The sequence below is a fragment of the Trichinella spiralis genome (genome assembly GCF_000181795.1).
Source record: "Trichinella spiralis strain ISS 195 chromosome Unknown Scfld2, whole genome shotgun sequence".
NCBI lineage: Eukaryota > Metazoa > Nematoda > Enoplea > Trichinellida > Trichinellidae > Trichinella > Trichinella spiralis.
This window is the reverse complement of record NW_003526941.1, coordinates 9748694-9768331: the sequence shown is the minus strand read 5'-3', so window position 1 is coordinate 9768331 and position 19638 is coordinate 9748694. Positions and strand designations below refer to the sequence as shown.

Below are 19638 nucleotides of genomic sequence, written 5' to 3'. Positions count from 1 at the left end.
CTACCTGAAATAGTTTATAGTGTTTCACAATAAAAATTGCACAGCGTTTAAAATCCATTCAAAACAACTTCTAAGCAATCACAAATGCTTTCTTCGCTTATTGTGTGTCATTATTAACCTTCATCTGCCCAATGTTTATTAAATAAAACAAAACTTTGAGAACACCTAACACTACTTTCATACCAATGTTTTTGTTTATATTTTTGCATATACATTCTTCAGATGGTATATTTATAAAAACGCTTTAGCGAATTTATTTTTAGATATATCATTATGTTTTTATTAATCAATGAAATTGGCAAAAATTGACTTTTTGATGCAGTTCTAATTCTTCGTTAGCAGTTTAATATCCACTGTGCATAATTAATTTCAAGGCACGCATTCTTGTAGCACATATATATATTCTTACGTTTTGATATTAATAACTGATTAAAAACATTGATGTTCCATTTACTAAACATTAGGCTGTTCTCGACATAAAACGGCAACAAATAGGTTAGGGAATATTTTGTCTACAACAATGACTGTGTTGACTACTCGACTGCTTTCTGACCAAGTTTTGTTAAAGCCACTCTTCTAGCATGGGTGTGAGCAGTTGTTCAGCTATGTCCAACTGACTGCTGGAATCATACCACACCCAAATACCAAAATCTGTGAACATCCTGCACTGGAAAGTAATTGTTTACGCCATGTATAGAACACTTGACGGAAATCAACATTCGCTTCTCTTTATCCTCTAAGACAAATTACCCCCCCCCTATGTATCGCAGAATTATTTGAAAATGCTTATATATTTGTGCAAGATGAACTGTTATTTGAGTAAGAGGAGTGCTTTCAAGCCACATCACAGTTTCTCTAGATTGCTTATCTATCTTTGCAATAAAGCGGTTGCGTAGGAGTAAAGAGGAAAATACGACGATGGGTAAAACAGAAGTGATGCTTCGAAACCTTCGTCAGTGGCGGACAAAGATTCATTAGAAGAAAGAATACGTGAACAAGTAAAAGTATTGGAGGCAGCAAAAGACGCTATTGCCATATATATAAGCCTATCGCCCAATCATAATAGGCAAAAAATGATATTAGCTTTTGTTTCTTCATCAAGGCGCTGAACGTAGCGACCGTGGCAGCTTGGCGTATTTACTGTTTTATCAAAAAAGTGCACTCAGTTAGCTGAAATTTCGTCGCCATATTGCCGCAGTCAGATGGAAGTGCACCATTAGGAGCAGTAGCAGTTTTCTGTTGCAGTCACCCGTCATTCGGTTCGATGCATTCTTTGTACAGGACCAAAGGGACGTTGTGAAGTATGCATATGAAACGCACAGAACGTGCAAAAAAATGCAATGCTCGTCTTCACGCAGAACGGGATAGGCAGTGCTTCGACATTTACTCCGAAATAAAATCTCACATAAATCCTTATATGTCGACTTTTTGTCACATATTACCAAGATTTACGTTCTCTGATCGACAAAAGTAATACTTATACGTGTCGAGCATTTTTGATGGTTTTTTTATAATTCATAATTTAATTGCTATAGCAACATTAAAAGGGTCAGATTAATACAGCATCTTATTTCAAAGTTGAAATTATATGTAATTTGAATAAAATCAAGGCACAAAATCTTAGCATTTTAATTATCAAATGCTAAAAAAATTTTTATTTACAATGTGGCGGATAAATATTTATTTTTCAAGATTACAAGCAATATTTATTTGAATGATTTCAGAAAATTTACGACAACAAGAGCAGCTGTTGAATGATTAATAGGTTAACAAACATTAACGAATGTCAAGATGCATGCTGATAAAGAATGCTGTATTATGCACATTGGGTGGATTTTTGTTTTATGCTTCATTTTTCCGAGATATTCAGTAGCTACATCAAAATGTCATGATTTGAATGGTGCTGCGCCAGCAGATTGGTAAGAATTATTTTTTAACTTTCTGTATGCCCTAAGTGTTGATGCAGAATATGAGAAATACAGCGTGTATTTTTGGAGGCAAAGAGACAACTTTCAAAACTTTAGTGGAATGTATGATATTGATAAATAATAAAATGCGTTGCTGGTGCAATAGAGTTGACGCAATGAATTTTCTGTGGCACAATGAATAACAGTAGAAGCTATCTAACGCAGGACACCAAACATTTGTAATGATATCATCATAATTCTACCATGTAATCATATCCATTATTTTCCCAAGCATTTCAAATCATTGTGAATATTTTATTTTAATAGAAAATGATTTTGAATTTCCATTGAATAATTATGAATTAAGGCTGCAACATCATGCAATAAATTTGCAAATTAGTTTGAAAAATATTGAACATGTCAATATATGTGAATTCTTTAATTGAAACTATTTTAATGTTGCTTGGCATATCTATAATTATACACAAATGTGTTTTGTTATTTTATTTGTAACTTTGTTAAAAATCAGTTCAGATCTTTGTACAACGTAAAGATATTATTTAAAATAATAATCTGCTTGATATCCTTAGTAACATTCAGTAATAATACATTATGAAATTGATAGTACATACTATTTCACAGGGTTTTAATATTAAAAAAATCAACGTGAAACGTTACAAAATTAAATTAACAAAGCCACATCAAAACACCACATTAGAAGAGTGTTTTATTTCGAAATTTCAAATTACATTTAATTTGACTGAAATAAAGAAATAGAGCAGTTCAATAGGATTACTGAATTGAAATCATCACCTACATGTAGATTCATGATCAAGAATACCTGAATTTCCACACGCACAAATTAGTATGTCATCATCCTTGACGTGCATACTATTGCAAATTTTAAACAAAAAAAGTTGTTTTTAATAAACAATTTTTCATTTATGGAAGTATATATAAAATAAAAAATTTATGAAATACATACAGTAATGAAAAGAAATAGTGGATTTTTAATTCATTTATTTGTTTTACATGCACGTTTCCTAGATCCAGGTAAAAATATCTAGCAAGTAAACAGCAGCAATATTACTTTACTGAATTGATTAGCGTACAGTAGCAGCAAATATGAAATACATTTTTGTGTTGCTGATACAATTTTGCTCAGTTATGTAAAAGAAAAACGTGTCTTGAGTAATAGTTGAAATGTTCTTCTGAAAAGTTAATTTTACATCTTCTTAATAAACAAAACTTTTGCTGCATTAAGTTTCATAAATAACATTTACTAATTGTAAATAAATGTAAATTATGAAAGGATTAACAAAAGAATTCACCAACTTGTCAATTTTCCTATATAGGGTTGTTGTATACAAAGCTCCAGCTCAAAATATAGGAAAGGCATTAATTGCAGGACGTGCTCCCATTGCATGGCAAAATACTCCGGATCTTACCCAGGCTAATAATCATGCAGTTGTTAAATCACTTGAACATGTTATCGCAGTAAATCCAGCAAACAAATTTATTGCATACAATAACATTCCACCTGATATTCCCAAAGTAAAAACGAAATCAAACAGCAAAGGTAACAACAAGAAATGTTAAAACAATAAATTACAAATCATATAATCACCATTTTACGTAGGTGTTTTAATGATAAATCCGGGAAATGCAGATGAAGCATCATGGATTGTTCACACAGTACCAGGTTTCCCAAAAGCGCTAAGAGGATACGTATTTCCACCTGCAGAAATTCAGAAAGGACATTTGTTTATCTGTTTGACAATTAAGGGAAGTGAAATTGAAGCAATTGGTAAATTTATTTGTATAAAAATCATTAAATTTACGTAGAACTAACTATTTGTCAGATGTTTGACATTTCATACAGAAAAAGAATATGAAGCAAATATATCTGAATAATAATTAAATATAATAAAATCCATGCAATTTCCAGCGATGGCCTTGAGAATTGCAACTCCACTGATATATCACAATGATATACCAGATGCTCAGATAAATTCTCGACCAAATCTCAAAAAATTGGTTAATGGTGAATCAAGATTAACACCACCGCTAACAGTGACCCGGCAAATTTCAACAGCAGATGCTGCAGGATTGAAAGTGACAATATATAGTAAAAGTGAGAAATCAAAATATGGTAAGTCACATGTGTTACTGCTAAATTTTCAGAAGAAACATCTGGCAAAATTTTGCTCTGATAAAATAAATCTGCTTTCATAATTCATTTTTTATTTTACAGTAGTAGTATATGCGGCAGACAGAAATAAGTTTGTTGAAATTATAGTCATAATAATAATTTCATTCAGAGAAACACGTTATACGGTGAAAATAAAATGCAGAATTTTTTTACAGAAATATAGAATGATTTTGAAAAACGCTATTACACTCGACGCAATGAACAGAATGCATTTTTACAGTTGAAAGGCGTGCATTTTTAAAATAATCTCATCATATGCATTTGAATGAATAAATAGCACATCTTTTATTGCAATTTGCTCTGAATTTAATGTAACTTTAAAAAAAACTAATTACAGAGATTTACCGAAGAGTACTTGTGAAGAAATTAAAGACAAGCATCAAAGTTTGGACAACAAGAGATAAAACATTGAAAAGTGATTGTCGGATTTTGAACAGAAATATAAAATTAGTGGCAAGTCCCATTGATGTTAATGGTCATGCAAGTTCTCTTGATAGTGATGTTTCTCAATGGTTAATTAGTGATCCTGGAAACAAATTTTGTGCAATTGACAAACCTTACCATGTAAATTTGTAATAATTGAAAAGCAATTGTAGAACAATATGTTTTTTAGAAAAGCCAAACAAAAGAGCCAGCAATGGCAGTTTGCATTGATGATGCTACAATTTTTGGTCATTTTAATCTAATTGGTCAGAATGTAGAAAATTGCTCATGAAGCCATAAGACTGATGACGGAACTCATTTTGTGTCTGAAAACCTCTAATTGAATAAAACAGAAATAAAATTTACTCCGTGCACCTGAAATTTAGCAAAATATATTTCAACATGACATGTTCAGCAAGAACCATACTTGAATTTTTTGTTTTCTTAAATAGTTTATTAAATTTGAAACTCATTCACAATGTTCAAAGCAACGTATCTGTTAGGAACAATTCTATGATAATTAGAATAATTTTGCGAAGATTGAACACATCAGTTTGCGTATGCACTGATTATTACTAATGTTATATGTGCCAGTTTTCCGTTTGAATAACTGCAAATTCTTTATATAGAAGATATGAACGTTATTTAATTGTCTATTAATTTTAATTTCATAGAAACATATTTCCGTGTGTTACTGCGCATTTTCCAACAACCGCAATCATATTCTTATTATTCAAAGCAATTTGATAATATTTAAGCAGGGGAATACCTGTTGTAAAGCGTTCATTTTGCAAAATGAAACTGTTATTAACCATATGCATGTTTTTTCGGCCTTCACTCTCTTTAGTAAACAATAAATTTTGCATAATTTTTTTTGGAAATAAATTTCTTCCCCTAAAATAATATTTCAGTAAACAATCCATTTTGATCACAATTTACTCGACATATTGCTCCTTACTACTTTTATTGTTTAAATGATATTTTATGTATAAAATGATAAATTAATAGAAAATAAGTGTTCAATTCACTTTAAAGAATAACATTTTAGATATGAAGCTTTATTTAAATTACTATATTTTAAAAGAAAATATTTATTTGCAGTGCAGTGGAGAAACATTTATTTTTGAAGTTTGCAATCTGTATTTATTTGATCGAAGAATACATCTTAGAGCATTCACAATAACAAAAGAAGCTGCTTAATGATTTGATTGGGTAACAAACATTAACAAATCTCAAGATGCTCGTTAATGCGGATCGCTTTATAATGCAGATTGAATGGATTTTTGTTTTATGCTTCACTTTTCCAAGATATTCAGTAGCTACATCAAAATGTCATGATTTGAATGGTGCTGCGCCAGCAGATTGGTAAGAATTATTTTTTAACTTTCTGTTTGCCCTAAACGTTGATACAGAATATGCGTAGTGTATCTTCGTGAAGGCAAAGAGATCACTTTCAAAAGCTTACTGAAATGTACTTTATTGATGAATGATGAAATATATTTCTTTTGCACCTAATGTTCACAGAATAAAATTTTCGTTGCATAATAATAAACAGCAGGAACATCAGCAGTGGTACGCATTAAGCATTTATAATATCAGCCCGCAAGTATCTCCTGATGAAATTGTAATAATTTAGAGATATTTTAGAAAAAAATATGCTTGACATGCTTTGTCAGACGATGAATAAATCCAAGGATAGTATGTTTGCAAAAGGAGAGCACATTTGCTGCAACGTATTTGTTGATGTATTTTAAATGCAACATTGTTTAATGCTCATAAATAAATGGTGTTAATATACATGTGTAAAAATGATTTCAACACTAATATAAAACTCTTATCTTTCACAATTTTCATTCCCATGACAATTTGCAAAATGTTATACTGTAAATCAATAATTTTATTAAAAGAATGCAAATTATATTTAATTTGAATCAAGCAATAAAGCAAGGCAGTTCGAAGAGAAAAACTGAAGTATAATGATGTCCTACAACTGAACGCATACACAAAAATACTGCATATAATTTCAAGTAAATTTCAAAAAAACAAATTGCAAAGGTTTATCGAAGAGTAATTTGGAAGAAATTAAAGACAAACATCAAAGTTTGGACAGCAAGAAATAAAACTTTGAAACATTGAAAAACATTAAAAAGTGATTGTCAGATTTTGGGCAGAAATATAAAATTAGTAACAAGTCCCATTGCTGTCAATGGTAATGCAAGTTCTCTTGAAAGCGATGTCTCTCAATGATTAATTAGTGAACTAGGAAACAAATTTACAAACCTTACCATGTAAATTTTTGGTATTGTATGAATCAAAATTTCACTGTTGTTTTCGCTTCAACGCGAATGTTTCAATTTCATTATAAATTTAAAAGTAAGAGTTGTTTGTGAGCAAAGAATAGAGACTTTACAGCAGTGTTTCCCAAAAATTTTCAGGCTATTGCCCCCTTAAGAGGCGTATATTTTTCAAACGCCCCCTCCATAAATTATTGCCAAAAATGATGAATTTTTAAATAGGCTATTGATTCAAATCGAGGGTTTTTTTCAAAAATAATCATATAGTGAGGAAATAATTAATGTGACGAATGGGCTTAGTGCGTTGCGACTAATCTGTCTACATTGGGTTCAATGTTGGTAAGAAACAGTCGTAAGTGCTATGAGCGAAGAAGATGAAGAAGACAGATTGCAGAGAGTCACATTACATTAAACTCACAAAAATTAATAAATATTCTTAAAGCAACTGCTGAACAAATATCATTATGAACACAAAACATGAAACATATTGTGTTCACGCGCCCCCTAGTGCCTCTTTACTTCCCACTGCCCCCAAGGGGGCGATATGACCCACTTTGAGAATCACTACTTTACAGCATTCAACACCTTAATATAAGAAATGCATAATTACCATAAAGAAAGAATAATCATTTATTGGCAGAGCATATTTTCCTTCTGCATTCAATTCTGAAAATGCCTGCAATTTCGAATTTTAAATAAATTAGCAAGGAAACTCTGGCGGTGTTAGCTGCTTAAACAGGTGCGTCTAGCAATGGCGTAGGTCGCATAAACTTTCCTTGGTAGGTTAAACAAATTGAGATTTTCCTAATTGACAAGAGCGAAGAGGGAAATAGAAAAAAAAAGAATTTACATGATATTCCCAGATATATTACAAAAACAAAATAAAGTAGCTGAAATTATTTATAGAAATATGAGGAAATATATTAATACATAAAGAAACAAAAGTAAAATAATCTTACAGTTATGATCTCTTGAACCAGATTATTATGTACGTAAGAAACAAATTACTTATGATGTTCAAAATGAAACAACGAAACAATAAAATATCTTACAGAAATAAAGATTTAAATGAAAATTCATTTCAAATAAAAACATTTAAACAAGTTTTCTTAGATTATTACATGATAAAAGAATATGTTTGTTTATAGTACAATGGATAAACAATTATTTCTCAAGTTTACAAGCTATATTTATTTGACCGAAGAATAAATCTCAGAAAATATAAAACAAAAGAAGCTGATTAATAATTTAGTAGGGTAACAGACGTTATCCAAAAATGCTTGTTAATGCAGAATGCCTTATAACGCACATCAGATGGATTTTTGTTTTATGGCTTGGTTTCCCCAGATATTTAGAAGCAACATCAAAATGTTATAATTCAAATGGTGCTGCGGAAGCAGATTGGTAAGGGATTGACATTTTCATAATTTCCTCTTGTTCGTAACGTTGACGCTGAATACGCGTAGGGACTCGTGGTGGTAGCAAAAAGACCCCTTCCAATATTTTACATACAAATATTTCATTGATGAATAGTAAAATGCATTTCTGGTGCAATGAAGTTTACGTAATGAATTTTTTGCAAAATAATAATAAATAACCGTGGGACCCATGACAAGACACTAAACATTTGTAATAATATGATTACAAATGTATCATGTAATCAGACCTATTATTTTCTTAATAATTTCAAATCATTGTGAATATTTTAGTTTAACAGAAAATGATTTTGGATTTCCATTGAATAATTAAGAATTAAGGATGCGATATTTTGTAATAAATTTGCAATTTAGTTTAAAAAATCTTGAACATGCCAACATATGCTACTAATTTCAGTTATTGTAATCTTGCTTGTCATATCTCTAAATATATATATAATTGTTTTATTTAATTAATTGCAGCAGTCAAAAAATCAATTCCTAGGTTTGCACGACGTAAATATATTATTTATGACAAGAACTTGCTTGATATGCTCTGTAAGGGATGGGCGGTATTCAGGATTGGTACATTGTGAATTCTTACACGTGATTCACTATTTATATGAAATCTATATACAATGCTACAAAATTCAATTGCCATAGAAACATTAAAAGGGCCATATTCATAAAGTATCTTATTTCAAAAATTGAAACTATATTTAATTGATGAATAGAGTTTCACAATAAAATGAATAAGTGATGAAATGAAGACACAAAACAGTTCATTAACAAAAGTGAATTTAAACAATCACCGAGAGCTGAATTCAAGGTCAAGAATTTTACTAGCACAAATTATAATGCTTATATCATTGATTTGCAAGGTAGTGCAAATTTCAAAAAAAGAGTTGCTTTTAATCATATGCTTTCAGTTAAAGAAATACATAATTTTCATATCAAAGAAATTATGAAATAGATATACAGGCATGCCCCGCTTAACGCGGTTTCGCTATAACGCTGTTTTTGCTATGTCACGTGACTCAATTTTTCTAAAGAGATTTAGCAAAGTATTTTTAACAGCACTGAAACAATTTTGTTACATCATTTTTCTTGAGTTATTTCATACATTCCATCAATCATCTACGATAACCGATTTAAATTTTGTTAGATTTAATATATTCTGTCATATATTTTTGGTGTGCTGTGTTCATTATCTCACAACAAAGGCCGTAGCAATGACGAGTTGAAATAACTGGCAGAGTTATACACTGATAATAAACTAACAATCGTTGATTCAAAAAAAGATATATTTTTGAGGACTATAACAGCAGAATTTCTGAAGAACAGCATCACCAACATTACACCAATCATGGACTAGTTCATAAAACTGAATGCTGTTAATGAGCTAGACAGGATTTTCAGATGTTCAGGATCAAGAAATTCTACATGAAAAAAAACGTAAGGAGATACAGTTAGCACTTGAAAGTTTCATCATCACGAAACCCAGGATTGAGAAATCAAAGGCAGGTCCATCATCACAATGATTATTATGAACATAAAAGTATGCAGAAATTTTTATAAATTTTTCAAATGAATTTTGTTGTATATATTCTGGATTATGGTTGAACTGATACAACACATGATACAATGATCACGCACAACGCTGTTTCACTCAACCAAGAGCAATAAGTATTGAATGTCTGTAATAAGGAAAAGAAATAGAGTTTTCTTACTAATTTAATTTGCATTATATGCGCATTTGGTAGATACCAATGAAAATAAAAAAAAGATAAACAGAGAGTGATAGTAACATATGGAATGAAGAAGTACACAATGGCATATGTTACATACATTTTTTCGCTGCTCATAGGCCTATTCAAATATGTTAAAATTGTAAAAGATGACAGTTTCTTTTAGCATTTTTATATCTTCTGAATATACTAAAAACTTTTCCCTTACCTTTTATAAATAACTATTATTAATGCTAATAATGTAATAAAAATTATAAAACAATTTGCAAAAGAATTTATTTACTTAGCTAATCTTCTATAGGGCTATTGTGTATAAAGCTCCTGCACGAAATATGGGAAAAGCGTTGATAGCCAGGGGTGCTGGATGGCAAGATATTCCGGATGTTACAGGGCGTGCTGGACATGCAGTTGCTAAGCCTCTTGAACATGTCATTGAGGCAAATGCCGCAAACAAATTTATTGCTTACAATAACATTCCACCTGATATTCCCAAAGTAAAAACGAAATCAAATAGCAAAGGTAACAAGAGCAAACGTTAAAACAAGAAATGCAAAATTTTATAATTATCTTTTTACATAGGTGTGCTAATGATGAATCCAAATGCCGACGACGAAGCATCATGGATTGTTCACACAATACCAGGTTTCCCAAAAGCGCTAAGAGGATACGTATTTCCACCTGCAGAAATTCAGAAGGGACATTTGTTTATCTGTTTGACAATTAAAGAAAGTGAAATTGATGCAATTGGTAAATTCATTTGTATGAAGAAACATTAAATTTACGCAGAACTATTTGACAAATGCTTAAAATTTCATACAGAAAAAGAATTTGAAGCAAATATAATTGAATAATAATTTCATATGATAAAATGCATGCAATTTCTAGCGATGGCCTTGAGAATTGCAACTCCATTGATATACCACAATGATATACCAGATGCCGAGATAGATTCTCGACCAAATCTGAAAAAATTGGTTAACGGTGAATCAAGATTAACACCACCGCTAACAGTGACACGGCAAATTTCAACAGCAGATGGTGCAGGATTGAAAGTGACAATATATAGTAAAAGTGAAAAATCAAAATATGGTAAGTCACATGTGTTACTGCTAAGTTTTTAGAACAATTATCACGCAGAATTTTGCGCTTGTAAAATAAATTTGCCTTCATAATTCATTTTTCATTTTACATTAATAGTATATGCGGCAAACAGAGAAAAGTTTGTTAAAATGATAAGCATAATAATAATAATAATAATAATAATAATTTGATGTACAGAAAAGCACTGCGCGGTAAAGAGCAATTACAGAGATTCCTTTGTAAAAATATGGAATGATTTTGAAATACGGTATCACAATTAACGCATTGAACAGAGTGCATTTTTGCTAATGGAAAGCGTGTTTTCTTAAAATAATCTCAACATAAGTATTTGAACGGATGTTTGAAGATAACACGCCTTTTATTGCAACTTGCTCTGAATTACTTGTAAATTTCAACAAAGACGAATTACAGAGATTTACCGAAGAGTACTTGTGAAGAAATTAAAGACAAGCATCAGAGTTTGGACAACAAGAGATAAAATATTGAAAAGTGATTGTCGGATTTTGGGCAGAAATATAAAATTAGTAGCCAGTCCCATTGCTGTCAATGGTCATGCAAGTTCTGTTGAAAGTGATGTCTCTCAATGGTTAATTAGTGATCCTGGAAACAAATTTTGTGTTATTGACAAACCTTACCATGTAAATTTGTAATAATTGAAAAGCAATTGTAGAACAATATGTTTTTTTAGAAAAGCCAAACAAAAGAGCCAGCAATGGCGGTTTGCATTGATGATGCTACAATTTTTGGTCATTTCAATGTAATTGGTCAGAATGTAGAAAATTGCGCATGAAGCCACGAGGCTGATGACGGAACTCATTTCATGTCTGAAAACTTTAGTTGAATAAAACAGAATTAAAATTTACTCTATGTACGTGAGATTTAACAGAATGTATTTTAGCATGAAGAGTTCAACAAGAACCATATTTTAATTTCTTATTATTCTTAACAGTTTATTAAGTCGAAATCTTATTCACAATTTTCAGAGAAACGTTTCTGTAATAAACAATTAATTCTATCATAATTAGTATAGTTTAGCAAGGATTGCACAGATCATTTTGCGCATGCGTTGAGCATTGCTAATGTTATATCTGTCAGTTTTTTGTTTGAATAATTGAAAATTCTTTAAAAAGAAGAAATATGCGTTATTTAATTTTCTATTAATTTTGATTTCATAAAAACATGTTTTCGAGCGTTATTACGCACTTTTTCAACAAATTGAATCATATTCTTATTATTCAAAGCAATCTGATAATTATAAATGTTAATATAATATGAAATTGCAAAGCGTACATATGACAAAATGAAACTGATATTAACCACATGCATGTTTTTTCAGCATTCCCTGTCTTCAGTATACAAAAAGTTTGATATAATTTTTTCTGGAAATAAAATTCTTTCTCTAAAATGATACTTCAATAAACAATCCATTTTGATCACATTTTACTGGACATATTGCTCCTCACTACTTTTATTGTTTAAATGATATTTTATCTGTGAAATGATAAATTAATGGGAAATGAGTGTTCAAGCCATTTTGAAGAAAAACATTTTAGATATGAAGCTTCATTTAAATTATTATATCTGATAAGAAAATATTTATTTACAGTGCAATGGTTAAACATTTATTTTACAACAATCTGTATTTAATTGATTGAAGAATAAATCATAGAAAATTTACATCAAAAGAAGCTGCTTAATTATTTAATAGGGTGACAAACATTAACGAATCTCAATATGCTTGTTAATGCAGACTGCTTTACAATGCACTTTAGATTGATTTTCGTTTTATGCTTCTCTTTTCCAAGATATTCAGTAGCTACATCAAAATGTTATGGTTTGAATGGTGCTGCGCTAGCAGATTGGTAAGAATTATTTTTTAACTTTCTGTTTGCTCTAAACGCTGATGTAGAATATGCGTAGCGTCTCCCTGTAAAAGCAAAGAGAACACTTTCACTTAAATGTAATATATAAAACATTAATAACCACAGAAGCTATAGCAGGACACTAATGATATCATTCTAATTCTACCATGTAATCATATCCATGATTTTCCGAAGAATTTCAAATCATTGTGATTGTGAATATTTTATTTTAATTGAAAAGAATTAGTGTATTTTTAATTAATTTATATGCTTTACTTGCACGTTTGCTAGATCCAGGTAAAAGTAACTTGCGTATAAACAGCAGCGGTATTAAGCTACTGAAGTGATTAGTGTACAGTGGCAGCGAATATCAAATACACTTTTGTGTTCCTGATAATTTTGTCTTCTTAGTTATGTAAAGGAGGAACGTGTCTTGAGCAACAGTTGAAATGTTCTGAAAAGTTAATTTTACATCTTCTTAATAAACAAAACTTTTGCTGCACTAGATTTTATAAATAACATTTATTAATTATAAAAAAATAAAAATTATGAAACGATTAACTAGAGAATTTACCAACTTATCACTCATTCAATATAGGGTTGTTATATACAAAGCGCCAGCTCAAAATATAGGAAAAGCATTGATTGCGGGCGCTAACCCTAATGCATGGCAAAATACTCAAGATCTTACGGGGCCTAATGGACATGCAGTTGTAAAATCACTTGAACATGTCATTATGGCAGATGCAGCAAACAAATTTATTGCCTACAACAATATTCCACCGGATGTTCCGAAAGTAAAAACAAAATCAAACAGCAAAGGTAACAAGAAAGAATGTTAAAACAAGAAATGGAAAATTTTATAATCATAATTTTACCCAGGAGTCTTAATGATGAACCCAAATGACGTAGATGAAGCTTCATGGATTGTTCACACAATACCAGGTTTCCCGAAAGCGCTAAGAGGATACGTATTTCCACCTGCAGAAATTCAGAAAGGACATTTGTTTATCTGTTTGACAATTAAAAAAAGCGAAATTGATGCAATTGGTAAATTTATTTGCATGAAAAGGATTACATTTACGCAGAACTATTTGGAAGATGCTTAGCATTTCATGCAGAAAAAGAATTTGAAGCAAATGTATTTGAATAATAATATAGCGATAAAATGCATGCAATTTCTAGCAATGGCCTTGAGAATTGCAACTCCGTTGATATATCACAATGATATACCAGATGATCCAGCTCGACCAAATCTGAAAAAATTGGTTAATGGCGAATCAAGATTAACGCCACCATTAACCGTGACACAGCAAATTTCTACAGCAGCTGCTCAAGGATTGAAAATGACAATATATAGTAAAAGTGAAAAATCAAAATATGGTAAGTTACATGTGTTACTGCTAAATTTTCAGAAAAAAATTTGGCAGAATTTTGTTCTGCTGATATAAATCTGCTTTAATTCGTCTTTTATTTTACAGTAATAGTATATGCGGCAAACAAAAAAGTTTGCTGAAATTGTAGTCATAATTATAATTTGATCCTGAGAAACACATTATACGGGAAAGAAAAATTTCAGAATTTTTTTACAGAAATATAGAATGTTTGTGAAAAATGCTATCATAATCAACGCAATGAACAGAATACATTTTTACAGTTGTAAGGCGTGTTTTCTTAACATGATCTCATCATATGCATTTGAATGGATGAATAGCACATCTCTTATTGCAATTTGCTGAGAATTTCATGTAAATTAAAAAAAATAATTGCAGAGATTTACCGAAGAGTACTTGTGAAGAAATTAAAGACAGGCATCAAAGTTTGGACAACAAGAGATAAAACATTGAAAAGTGACTGCCGGATTTTGAACAGAAATATAAAATTAGTAACAAGTCCTATTGATGTTAATGGTCATGCAAGTTCTCTTGAAAGTGATGTCTCTCAGTGGTTAATTAGTGAACCAGGAAACAAATTTTGTGTTATTGACAAACCTTATCATGTAAATTTGAAGTTGCACGAAGCAGTAGTTTAAGAAAATCCTTTTTTTAGAAAAGCCAAACAAAAGAGCCAGCAATAGCGGTTTGCATTGATGATGCTACAATTTTTGGTCATTTCAATCGAATTGGTCAGAATGTAGAAAATTGCGCATGAAGGTAGAAGGGTGATGATCGAACTCATTTTGTATATGATAACTTCAAATGAATAAAATGGAAAGGAAATTTACTGCATGCACCTAAAATTTAACAAAATATATTTAAACATCAACAGTCCAACTACAACCATATTTTTATTCTTGGTTTTCTAAATAGTTTATTATGTATTTAACTCAATCACAATGTTCAAAGCAATCTTTCTGTAGTGAGCAATTTTATGCAAATTAGAATACTTTAACTAAGATTGAACAGATCGGTTTCCGTATGCATTGACCATTACTAATGTTATATCTGTCAATTTTTCGTTTGAATAATTGAAAATTCTACATTATTTAATTTTCTATTAATTTTCATTTCATAGAAATATATTTCCATGTGCTATTGCGCATTTCCCAACAACCGAAATCATATTCTTATTATTCAAAACAATTTGGTAATATGTAAGTAAGGAATTCATATTGCAAAGTGCTCATTTTGGAAAGTAAAACTGATGTTAACGGTATGCATATTTTTCAAAGCATTCCTTGCCTTCTATATACAAAGTATATAAAACAGTATTCATTTGATATAATTTATTTTGGAAATAAATTTCTCTCCTTAATATGATATTTCAACAAATAATCAATTTCGATCACATTTTATTGGACATACTGCTCCTCACAATCACAACCTCATATCCCTACGGTTACCATAAGGGGTTTAGTTGGACCCCAGCAACGGAAAACTAAAAAGACCTCAGAAGTTGATTTCCAGTTGAGTTGAATCAAAAATTGTGCAGTAATTGTTATGGGCCAGGATTTTCTGAAAGCCTTACAGCAGTCTGTGTGTGATTAATTTTCTTTTGCTAGTATGAAGAAAAGGCATTGACGTCACATGGAATATCGGAAGTTGATCTTCAATAATAGATAAAATGAGAAATCAGAACAAATGTTGCAAAAGATCGTAAACTCACATTAGCTAATTACTGACCAATCGCGACAATCTTTCAGAGAACAGTAGATCACAAGAAATTTCGTTGGTAACAGATATTTCAGTCATGAATGTCTACAGTTTTGTGTCGGAGGCAGAACAGAACAGCGAGTTTAAAACAGAGATAATATCAGATGATGAAGATATCATACTTTCTGATTTCTCTGAAGAAAAATTAAAAGGAACAAGAAGAAAATACTATGTTGTCTATATTTGTGTGCACGCGCATATTTGAATTACAAATTTCAAAAAGTAAGCGGTATCTTCAAAAAGTATAGAAAGTAGGTGACTTGTTGTACAGATATAATTCATCAGCACCGATTAGATTCACAGCTATAAGCAGTAGCTTGCAGGCGTGTGAAAAATAATTCCACCGTTCAATCATTTAATTCTTCAAAGATTGAGGAGAGAACACACAATTGTTTACGGATGAAAGATTACATACGCCAAACATCATTTTGTCTACCTTAATTATCACTACCGCGACAATAAAAATTTTTGTGGAAAAAAAGAGACTTCCGGTTGATTTTAGCTGCCACGACTTTTTTTATTGGTTCACACATATCAGTTAACGTGAAAATGCAAATAAAATAGTGAGGCCAGTCATACCTCTTTTGGTAAAAGTTGTGTGCAAAAGCGTTTTACTAATTGTAAGGTTAAATGATATTTTATTATCTATAAAATGATTAATTAATGGAAAATGAGTGTTCAAGTCATGTTATAGAAAAGCATTTTAAATATGAAGCTTTATTTAAATAATTATATCTTAAAAGGAAATATTTATTTGCAGTGCAATAAGTAAACATTTATTTTTCAAGTTTACGATCTGTATTTATTTGTTTGAAGAATAAATCTTAGAAAATTTACAACAACAAAAGAAGCTGCTTAATGATTTGATAGGGCAACAAACACTGACGAATTATAAGATGCTTGTTAATGCAGATTGCTTTATAATGCACATTAGATGGATTTTTGTTTTATGGTTCTCATTTCCCAGATATTCTCTAGCTACATCAAAATGTTATAATTTAGATGGCAGTGCGCCAGCTGATTGGTAAGTGATTGTCATTTTGCAATTTTCTGTTTGTTCAGAACGCTGATGCAGTATATGGGTAGCGCCTTCTTCTTAACTCAAAGAGATGTTTCTCAACATTTTTTCTTGAATGTATTTTATTGATGTTGGTGGTGGTTTTAAGTTTTTATAAGAACTGTTTTCAATACAATGATGAATAACAGCGACAGCTATGGCAGAACATAAAACATTTGCAATTATCTCATTTTAATTTTATCATGTATTCATATCATTATTTATCAAGGCAACTCAATTATTTTTGTTCAGATGAAAATGATTTTTGATATTCATTAAATAAAATTTTCACAAGAATGCAGTTTTTGCTTGCAACAGCTTGCAATGGAATTTATTATAAATTTGCGAATTAATCTGAAAAATCCTGAATATGCTGACATATGTAAATTATCTAATTTAAGCTGTTTTTATGTTGTTTCACATATTTTAAATATACTTAAATTTCTTTTATTTTATTTCTTATTTCGTTTGGAATCCTGTTCCCATCTTATCACATTGTGAAGATACTATTTAAGAAAAGAATCTGATTGCTTTGCTTTGTCGGGCAAGGACAAATTTCAGTGTAGGAACATTATGAAATGATAGCCATATGCTATTACAACCAATTTCAATATTTATGTGAAATCTATATGCAATGTTGCGAAATGTAATTGCTGCAGCAGCATCCTAAATGCCGAATTAGCACAGTAGTTTTTTTAAAAATTCAAATTATATTTAATTGGAATGAAATAAAGATACGACGCAGTTCAACTGGAAAAATTATTTAAATTAATCACCTATAGATTCATGGTCAAGAATGCTTGAAGTAACACTCGCACAAATTGGAATGTCATTATTGTTGATTGCCAACTAATGCAAATTGAAAATGCAGTTGTTTTTGATCAGTCATTTTCCAGTTAGGGTAATACACATTTATGTAATGAAAAAATTTATGAAATTGATATACATGCAATAAAGAAAATGAATTGTTTTTTATATTTGTTTTATTTGCGCTATATGCGCACCGGGAATCTTTAATACTGCTATATTTATATCAGATGCAGCATGTTACATATATATATGTATATAAGCAATCAAAAATTGAGGCGCTTTTATTTTACACGAAATTTCAAGGTATAAACTAATAGTATTTCTGTCACATTTGATATGTGATTTAAAAATCAACAGAATTTAAAAATCTATATCACAGAAGTTATACTTGCAGCAGTGAAGTGTGTACATTCAAGAAATATCAAACTATTTGCTTACTTTATGAAGATGTTTACTATCGGTTCTGAAATTTTTGTTTGCTATAGTTAAATACTACTTTTCTTTTTTCTGATTTTCTATTACTTTCAAAATAGTCAACATTTTTTCAATTTCATAGCCTCGCTTCATTTTACTGCAATGTTCCTATAAATACAGATGCAGAATTTAAAAAAAGTTATGTACAACGTTAAAAAAATAATTTACATGATATTCCCAGATATATTACAAAAACAAAATAAAGTAGCTGAAATTATTTATAGAAATATGAGGAAATATATTAATACGTAAAGAAATAAAAGTAAAATAATCTTACAGTTATGATCTCTTGAACCAAATTATTATGTACGTAAGAAACAAATTACTTATGGTGTTCAAAATGAAACAACGAAAGAATAAAATATCTAACAGAAATAAAGATTTAAATGAAAATTCATTTCAAATAAAAACATTTAAACAAGTTTTCTTAGATTATTACATGATAAAAGAATATATTTGTTTATAGTACAATGGATAAACAATTATTTCTCAAGTTTACAAGCTATATTTATTTGACCGAAGAATAAATCTCAGAAAATATAAAACAAAAGAAGCTGATTAATAATTTAGTAGGGTAACAGACGTTATCCAAAAATGCTTGTTAATGCAGAATGCCTTATAACGCACATCAGATGGATTTTTGTTTTATGGCTTGGTTTCCCCAGATTCAAAATGTTATAATTCAAATGGTGCTGCGGAAGCAGAATGGTAAGGGATTGACATTTTCATAATTTCCTCTTGTTCGTAACGTTGACGCTGAATACGCGTAGGGACTCGTGATGGTAGCAAAAAGACCCCTTCCAATATTTTATATACAAATATTTCATTGATGAATAATAAAACACATTTCAGGTGCAATAAAGTTAACGTAATGAATTTTTTGCAAAATAATAATAAATAACCGTGGGACCCATGACAAGACACTAAACATTTGTAATAATATGATAATAATTGTATCATGTAATCAGACCCATTATTTTCTTAAGAATTTCAAATCATTGTGAATATTTAAGTTTAACAGAAAATGATTTTGGATTTCCATTGAATAATTAAGAATTAAGATGCGATATCTTGTAATAAATTTGCATTTTAGTTTAAAAAATCTTGAACATTCCAACATATGCTACTAATTTCAGCTATTGTAATCTTGCTTGTCATATCTCTAAATATATATATGTTACGC

At 30.2% G+C, this 19638-nt stretch overlaps 4 protein-coding genes across 4 annotated transcripts; all 4 read left to right on the top strand.

The window, feature by feature from the left end:
- The first annotated feature begins 1791 nt into the window (after nt 1–1791).
- Tsp_07576 (deoxyribonuclease II family protein) lies at nt 1792–4834 on the top strand. The gene is made up of 6 exons (XM_003380987.1): nt 1792–1919; nt 3263–3486; nt 3547–3714; nt 3856–4059; nt 4457–4683; nt 4733–4834. The coding sequence occupies exons 1-6, from the start codon at nt 1792–1794 to the stop codon at nt 4832–4834; spliced, it is 1053 nt and encodes a 350-aa protein (XP_003381035.1).
- A 945-nt stretch (nt 4835–5779) lies between these two features.
- Tsp_07577 (deoxyribonuclease II family protein) lies at nt 5780–11890 on the top strand. Its single transcript, XM_003380986.1, has 8 exons — nt 5780–5907; nt 7798–7828; nt 8092–8240; nt 10301–10518; nt 10579–10746; nt 10885–11088; nt 11512–11738; nt 11789–11890. Exons 1-8 carry the CDS (start codon nt 5780–5782, stop codon nt 11888–11890), a joined length of 1227 nt encoding a protein of 408 aa, XP_003381034.1.
- Nucleotides 11891–12834: 944 nt separating this feature from the next.
- On the top strand, nt 12835–16319 carry Tsp_07578 (deoxyribonuclease II family protein). Its single transcript, XM_003380985.1, has 8 exons — nt 12835–12962; nt 13561–13784; nt 13845–14012; nt 14148–14345; nt 14735–14961; nt 15012–15095; nt 15477–15555; nt 16150–16319. Exons 1-8 carry the CDS (start codon nt 12835–12837, stop codon nt 16317–16319), a joined length of 1278 nt encoding a protein of 425 aa, XP_003381033.1.
- Nucleotides 16320–19066: 2747 nt separating this feature from the next.
- Nucleotides 19067–19163, top strand: Tsp_07579b (KRAB-A domain-containing protein 2; the record flags this gene model as incomplete). Its single annotated transcript, XM_003380984.1, has 1 exon — nt 19067–19163. A coding segment is annotated over exon 1 (97 nt), but the record flags the coding sequence as incomplete, so codon positions are not given.
- Between the last annotated feature and the right edge of the window lie 475 nt (nt 19164–19638).